The 8,374-nt window shown below is 30.7% G+C and overlaps 1 protein-coding gene across 1 annotated transcript; it reads left to right on the top strand.

Annotated features, from left to right (window-relative positions):
* Positions 1-3,207: 3,207 nt before the first annotated feature.
* On the top strand, positions 3,208-7,790 carry LOC120250499 (protein PIN-LIKES 7-like). Its single transcript, XM_039259321.1, has 11 exons — positions 3,208-3,328; positions 4,582-4,814; positions 4,895-4,974; positions 5,361-5,485; positions 5,738-5,859; positions 6,462-6,635; positions 6,732-6,824; positions 6,912-7,012; positions 7,081-7,133; positions 7,217-7,402; positions 7,501-7,790. Exons 2-11 carry the CDS (start codon positions 4,680-4,682, stop codon positions 7,623-7,625), a joined length of 1,194 nt encoding a protein of 397 aa, XP_039115255.1. The 5' UTR covers positions 3,208-3,328; positions 4,582-4,679; the 3' UTR covers positions 7,626-7,790.
* The last annotated feature ends 584 nt before the right edge of the window (positions 7,791-8,374 follow it).

Here is an 8,374-nt window from a genome sequence, read left to right as displayed (position 1 = left end):
TGGCCCACTCGCTCCCTCCAGAGTTCTCTCAATGATCACAATTTTTTTTAAAGAAATTAAAGCCGCCGCTAACAAGGTGATGATTATTTGTTTTCATCTTTTACATAAAACTATATTTATTTTGGTTCGTAATTATATTTATTTTAATTCGTAATTTGTTAAATTTTACTTGTTTTTTTTGTCTCCCTTGCTGATAAGAATTTACATTAATGTACTGCAGATGTTTTTTTTTTTTCAAAAGGGCTACAAGCGGCTGTCTCTATGGTTTGTGAGTTGGTTGTGGCATCACTTGTAAGTTAATTCCTCCAATAAAGATTCAAACCGTTACCATTTCAAACCCTAAATGAGAGATTTATTTTTGTACCACTAACCATTTTAACTAAGTGGCTTTGGCAGCATAGATGTATTTTTTATACATTAGTTACTATTTTTGTTTAGTGTAAATATCAAAATAAATATGTTTTTTTAAATAGGATTCGCAGCTTTTTTTTTAATTAAAATATTATTTTTTAATCATTTATTAAATACGCATTTCCCTAATTATTTATGGAAATGCGTATTTTTTATTTTTTTAATAGTTTTTTAAGTTAAAAGATCCCACTAATTTTTTAATATTTAAATTTTATTTTTTAAAAAAAAAACCCAAGGCCCATTGTTTTTAATGGGTAAAAATCTTAAGAGGTGACCAAACTATACCCATGTTTCACTTTGGATACCAAACTTCAGTTTGTATCTTTTTTATCATTCTATTTCGATTTGATTTCAACGAGAGGATATTCGAGGGATTCCGGTGAGAAATGTCAAATGTAAACACTAGACAAATCACGTGGAGAGCATTTGGCACATCATATGCTGATGTGGACTAGCATTGTCACTCCCAAAGACCACATCATTCATCCAAGTGCCATTAAATTTTATGTTGACATGACTTTTAGGGTAACGTGGCTAGTCCACATCAATATATGACATGCCCAAATGCCTCAGTGTGGCTTATCCAGTGTCTACATTTGACATTTCTCACCAAAATCCATCAGGTACTCTTCTGTTGAAATCAAATTGAAGTAGGGTGATCAAAAAGATACAAATTGAAATTTGGTATCTAAATTGAAATATGAGCATAGTTTGGTTACCTCTCAAGATTTTTACCCTTTTTTAATATTAAACTTTTATTTTTTTAAAAAAACTGTTGATCCTATAGTTTTTTAAATTAAAAAAATGTTTCACATTCAAGCCTTTATAATTTTCATTAATTTTTCTTATAATTTATTTATTGGGGGTTGTTGGAATGAATTATTGGTGGACCAGAATTCTTAATGAGATGGATACAAGGAAAAACAGTCAGCCAAAGTATTGTGGTTTATGTCACAATGAAGGCCACAATCATCGAAATTGTTCAAATATTGCTAGTTTAAGACGTATGTCATGATATAACCTAAATATTGTACTTGTTGAATTATTTTATATTATATATAATTATTTTAGTTCATTCAAAATATCAAGTGAATTTGGTTTAGTTGTGGGAGTAATTTTTACTTGTTAAAATTTTTGAATATTTAATATTTTGTTATTAAAAAAATATTAAAATTATTTATTTAAATTATTAACAGTCAGTTACTAGTGAAAGTATAAATAACATAGCAGAAGTGGAAAAAATAAATTATAAAAAAATAATAGAAATTATAATTCTTAATGTAAAAAGTTTTTTAATTTAAAAAACTACCGGGACCCACAACTTTTTAAAAAAAAAATAATATTAAATAACTAATGGATCCTTGGTTTTTTTAAAAAACATAAAATTTAAATATTAAAAAATTAGTGAATCTTTAATTTTAAAAAATTCTATTAAAAAAATAAAAAAAATGTGCATTTCCGTAAATAATTACGGAAATACATATTTTGATAAATAATAAAAAACAATATTTTAATAAAAAAGCCATAGAGCGCTTGCAGCTTTATTTTGATTAGAATAAGTGATAGTAATTAATAAATATTTTGTAAATGCTCTAAAGGTATCTGGTTCAATGTGAGCGTGTTCATTCTCTCAAATGGTGAGTCATTGAAGTGCCTCCTTGCTTCAAATATTCATTTATTATGAAAAGGAGTGATATTTTTCTCACTTCACTGTTCCCTTTAATTTTACATCAAACATATTTCAAGATTTGTATATGCTCACGCATTCTACTTCGGTACTCTTTTACTCTTAAATTTACAAAATGAGTATCAGACTATTGGAAGTTATATTACTTCCAACTATTTCAGAAAAATTTGATTTTGACATAATTTTTTATTTAAAAAAAAAAAAAACTTTAATTTAGAAATATACATTTTAGATTTTTTCCAGAAGAAACAGTGATTTCTCTTTCAAAATTGCATAACAGGGAGAATTTTTTTTTTAAAGTGTTCTATAAAACAATTTTTCTATGGGTTCTATAAATAATGTTTTATAAAAAAACAACAGAAATGTTTATAGAAGTAATTCACTTCTTACTTTAGTAATTTCATTTCTATATATAAAACATTTTTTTTTATTTTAATCATTTTTAGTTTTCTAATGAAAAACATTTTCTCTGGCTTTAATGAAATTTTGAATTAATTAATACGCAATCAATTTTTATGAAAACAATTTGTATATTTAATTTAATTAATTAAATATTTTTTTATGACTTTTTTGTCATGAGCTGCTAGGTAGCTCTTTCGCAGAGCAAGGGAGGTGGGATCTATGTACATATAGGCTCTAGGATCACCTGCATATAATCACTATTTATATTTTAAAAAATATATTTTTATTTATGATTCAAAATTTTATTATTTGGGAAGGGTTCTAAAAAGATCTAGTTGCTAATAGACCATTTAGTGGTTGATAATATTATTTTATAACTCAAACAAAGATGACAGCTGAAACATTCCACAGATTTGATCCATCATAAAAAACTGTAAAGAAGACGGAGGTAATTAAATAAAGTGCGAAGTGTAAAGTGGCAAGCCAATTAAAGCGGCACATGCAGCTGAATGATATGCTTAAACAAAACTCAAAGCATGAGTAACCATGATGCATGGAATAATTACCAAAGAACATATATGATCATGCATTATTGGAAGGTTGAAATGGAACTTTCAATGCACAGTGATGACCAAGAAGACGTGATAAAAAGTCTCTTTTATCCTCACTGGCTATAAATATATTTTTATGGCTATATATTGGGGAGGTGCCATCCCAACCCTTCTCATCACATGCTTTTGTTGTAACTTACAATTTCATTACAAAGATCTTCTTTGTTTTTGCTCTTCGTCTCTGCCACATGCTGTCCTTCCTCACTGAAAGTTTCAGGTCTCTCTCTCTCTCTCTCTCTCTCTCTCTCTCTCTCTCTCTCCCCTCTCTCTCTCTCTCTTTCTCTCTATCTCTCTGTCTGTGTGTGCAAATTTTTTCCTTTTTTATTGGAGAAAAAAAAGCTTGTGAGATAACAAGATATGAGAGTTTAAATAAGTGAAGCATCTCTTTTCACAAAACATTATTCATTATGTTTTAGAAAATAGTTTGCTATGTATAGAAATATATGGAGTTTGAACCAGTGAAACTACTCTTTTTTTTAAATAAGTGCTATTTTAATGAGAATTTGTTGTAATATGGAGATCTTTCTTTTTAGATATATAATTTTATTTTATTTTTTTCTAAAAAAACTGTATGGTATTTGAAAATTTTGTTTCATATTCAATCAATGAACACTTTCTCTGTTTTTCTATTTTATTATTTTTTAATTTCTAACTAATAAAAGTGTTCTTGTTTTCATTAAAATCACTTGCCAAGAATATCACCACCATTCATGCCCACATGGACCACACCCTCATGAGTGCTTGGTTGGAAGAATAAAATAATTTCCTTTATTTTATACTGCGAATGAATGAAGACAATTTTCTTTCTATCTTCTAAAGCAATCAAATTACAAGGCAATTAAGGCTCAGAAATCATTGTCTTCCTCTTTATTTATCTACGTCAATTCTTTTGTAATGATGGTAAATGAACTAACTCCTTTAGTCCCACATCGGCTATGAGATGAACTCCTTGTATGCATATAAGTGATGGACATCCTTCACCACTAGGCCGGTCTTTTGGTGACACACTCTCCTCACCACTTGTGTGCATAATAATGGTGCTTTCGTTGAGAGTCGATATGGAGACGACTGCGTCGAGGTTCGGTCGGGTGCGCCATGAAGGTTCTAACAGGGAGGGTTCGACCATGACTTTGCGTACTGCTGCTGGGTCCGAGTGAAAGTGCGCTGAGTGAAGATCTTGTTGGTCGACGCCCGAGATTAACCCGGGACCGACGAGGCGTCGAGTGTCTTGATCGAGTGAGGGAATGTAATGATTGTAAATGAAATGCAACCTTTTTAGTCGCATCGGTCATGAGATGAACTCGCGTGATGCGATATAAGTGATGGGCAGTCGCTTCACCACTGTAGCCGATCTTTTGGTGACACGCTCTCCTCACCACTTGTGTGCATAACATCTTTCTTCATCTATTTGAATACATTACTATCCAAAACAAATAGAGTTTATGAACTAAAGGATAAATACTTATGAAGTGGCAGCCATTAAAGAGTAGTGTGAAGCTAGCTCTGAAGTTTACTTATCAAAGAAAGAAGGAAACCAAGAGAAGAAGAAGAAGAAGAACAAGGAGAAGATGGGGTTCCTTTCATTGTTAATTGTGGCCTCCATGCCAGTTTTGCAGTTCCTTTTGATAGGCCTTCTTGGGGCATTCTTGGCAACTAATTATTTCAATATTCTCACTCCAAGTGCTATGAGAGACATCAACAAGGTCCTTCTTTCTCTTCTTCTTCTTCTTCTTATTTTCTTATTATTATTAATATTATAACTTGAATTTTCATTTATGCACAGGTTACTTATGTGGTCTTTGCCCCTGCGCTTGTGTTTGCAAGCCTGGCCAAAACTGTTACTCTGTCAGAAATCATCACTTGGTATGTATCTCTCTGTCTCTCTCTTGTACTTGAAAAATTAAATCAGAAATAAATTTCTGTAAGAGTTGTTTGGTGGGTAAGAGAATTATTATTTGAATTAACTAAAACTTAATTTCCTTGATATTAAATCTTGAAGCTCCTTGGATGACATAGATAGGCTTTTTTTGTTTTGTTTTTTTTCTCCTTTTCTATGCCTATATTCTTGGATTCCATTAACAACAAAGTGCACATTATTGATATATTTTGTTTCTCCTTTTAAGGTGGATAAATTATATCCATGCATTTTATTTAGATTAAGAGGGAGTTTAATATCTAGTCAAATATTACAACAGTGACTTTCGCATTTTCTTTTCCTTGTTATATATGTTTAATAAATATAATAACAGGTGGTACATGCCTGTAAATATTGGGCTCACCTTTTTGGTTGGAGGAATATTTGGATGGCTGGCAGTGAAGATACTCAAACCAAAAAAACACCTTGAAGGCCTTATCATTTCCAACTGCGCTGCTGGTAATTATTATTATTATTATTATTATTATTATTATTATTATTATTATTATTATTATTATTATTATTAAATTTTGCTATTATTATTTGCAGTAGAACTACTAGTGCTACTATATTTCTCATGCATCGATCTGATCACTATATTAAATTTCAAACAATTAAGCATGTTGTTATCTTGTTTTATATATCTATATTATAGATGAGCAACTTTCAATAATGGCAATTAATCCTATATGTGTTTTTATTATGTCATAGGGAATTTGGGTAATCTCTTATTGATTATCATCCCTGCTGTTTGCAATGAGAAAGCCAGTCCTTTTGGTGATCAACAAGTTTGTCGTGATAACAGCCTCTCTTACGTTGCTATGTCAATGGCGGTTAGATTAATTCTCTCTGTTTTTCTATATATTGTTATACACAAACTAAACAGGACATATTATTTATGTCCAGTTCATTTCATAATTTAAGCTATTTATATCTTAGTTACTTTAATAGTTTCTTTGATATGTGCCGGTTTATTTTAACTAATATGTTGTACATAAACTAAATAAATAAACTTTAGTACTTTAGACCTAATAAATATATTATTTGCAATCTAAAACTCTAATATATATCATATTGCTAATATTTTGTTTGGAGTATTAATTTGTGGTTTTGCAATGGAATCACATTCCCATTAGAACAAAAGATAGGAATTAAACAAAAATAAAATATCTTATGTTTATTTTAAATTGAAATATAAATAGATGTCCGAAGTTGAATTGTTTGGTTCAATTGCTGATTGCTAAAAAAATTCATATGATTAATATGATTAAATTTCCTAAATACTCCCATACATTTACTTGAAAAATATAATTCAAATAAAAAGTCACATTTTCTAAAACAAAATTGTTACAAGGAGAGTTGGTATTTTATGCTATTTAATTTATTTAATTTGCATATGATTCTTCATCTCTCTAGTCATTTAAACATCATGCAGTTAGGAAACATCTTCATATGGTCAGTGGTATATGGCCTAATGCAAATGGATGGAGCTACCATTGAAAGGATGAGAAACAATGAGAACAGCTCAAACTCAAGCCAACACAATGAAGTGCTCAAGATTGAGTCCAAAGAGGCTTATGATGATCATGAAGCTGTTCTAGAACAAAAGGTAAGTGCAAAAAACTTAAGACCTATAAATACAATTATATATTCATACCAAAATTTTATTTAATTAACCGATATGAAACTATTATTATCTTAATAGATGCCTCTCCTAACCGACGACAAGAACAAGAAGAACAAGGGGGTTCTGAATCAACTTCTTGAGGAACTTACAACACCCCCGATTATTTCAGCGGTACATATATATGATATGTTTGGTCAAAATAATATCATATATATACATATATATCTCAAAAGCAATACTTCTTATGTTCCCTATTAGATTGTTGGCTTTGTTGTTGGTGTTATACCTTGGCTAAAATCACTAATCATTGGAGCCAATGCACCTCTGAGAGTAATCCAAGATTCAATTACATTACTAGGGTGAGTTTAAAACTTATTCATAATTAAATTAACATGTCCAACTAACTAATGTGTTACTACACATGCAGTGATGGCTTGGTCCCTTGTATTACTCTTATCCTAGGTGGAAACCTTACCAAAGGTAAACCTTAATCTAAACCTAAACATAATACATAAATCAAAAACTTTAGCAGTTAAAGTGGCAATGATATATATACATAACAGGGCTTGGCAAAGGTGGAATGAAACCATTGGTGATCATAGCGATCATTGCAATACGATATATAGTCCTTCCGATAGCTGGAATTGGCATTGTTCGAATGGCAAACCAACTAGGATTCTTGCCACAAGATCCAATGTTTGCATATGTTCTAATGATACAATTCACTCTCCCACCTGCAATGAGCATAGGTTTGATATGCTTAAAAGAGTTACGTTACTGTTTTTAATTAATTCAGTATTTTCTTTTTTTGTATGAGTGATTGAGATACTATGGAAATTGATTGCAGGAACAATGTCTCAACTCTTTGAGGTTGGACAAGAAGAGTGTTCAGTGATTTTCCTTTGGACATATTTGGTCGCAGGTCTTGCAGTCACAATTTGGTCCACAATTTTCATGTGGGTCTTGACATAAAAAGAAAGAGCTTCTCTTCCTCATTATGTTTTACTAAATATGCGTGTATGCATAAGTGAGTGAGGTGTGAATTTATTGTCTCTTGCTTTTTCTTTTTTCTCTTTTTTTAAAAAAATATGCTATAGCTTTTTTATTCATGGAATAAAATTGTTGCAATTGGATTAAGTATGAAAATTTGAATGAAAATACATATACTTTATTTATATGTATATATATATATATGGAAATGTAACAGTTAGAGGTTGAATTGAGGGGTACAAAGGGTGTTTTAGTAAATATAATTTTGGGATGAGAGAATATGGGGCACATGGGTCGTTAGATTCACATGATCTAACGGATGTCCTTACAATAGTTGGCCTCATATACCTCATATATATATGGGAAAACATCATCTAAGTAAGTCCCTAGATTTGAAATCTAGGGACGTTTTTAATCTAAGCCGTTGGATCATCATCCGATGGTTGATTGATTATATAAACACTGTACACCTTTTTACTGTTCATTATCACTGTACAACACTGTAGAACGCGGTTTCTACTGTTCATAATGATAAGAGCCGTCAGATTTTCATCCGATGGCTACTATGGACATCCCTAGATTTGAAATCTAGGGACGTCCCTAGATGATGGATTCTCTATATATATATATATATATATATATATATATATATATATATATATATAGGGGTTACATCTCCTAGCGATGTCCCCAGAATCCATATCTGGGGATGTCCCTAGAAGCCGTTGGAT

The sequence above is a fragment of the Dioscorea cayenensis genome, chromosome 19 (genome assembly GCF_009730915.1).
Source record: "Dioscorea cayenensis subsp. rotundata cultivar TDr96_F1 chromosome 19, TDr96_F1_v2_PseudoChromosome.rev07_lg8_w22 25.fasta, whole genome shotgun sequence".
In the NCBI taxonomy this organism is placed as follows: Eukaryota; Viridiplantae; Streptophyta; class Magnoliopsida; order Dioscoreales; family Dioscoreaceae; genus Dioscorea; species Dioscorea cayenensis.
The sequence above is the reverse complement of the archived record's forward strand: the minus strand, read 5'-3'. Positions and strand labels throughout refer to the sequence as shown.

What these genes read in the sequence shown, in the direction of transcription:
- LOC120250499 (XM_039259321.1), top strand. Translation starts at nt 4,680, where the DNA reads ATGGGGTTCCTTTCATTGTTAATTGTGGCCTCCATGCCAGTTTTGCAG. An exon ending in GATTCAATTACATTACTAGG is followed by an intron (nt 7,013 to 7,080) that starts GTGAGTTTAAAA and finishes CTACACATGCAG; the next exon opens with TGATGGCTTGGTCCCTTGTA. An exon ending in CCCACCTGCAATGAGCATAG is followed by an intron (nt 7,403 to 7,500) that starts GTTTGATATGCT and finishes AATTGATTGCAG; the next exon opens with GAACAATGTCTCAACTCTTT.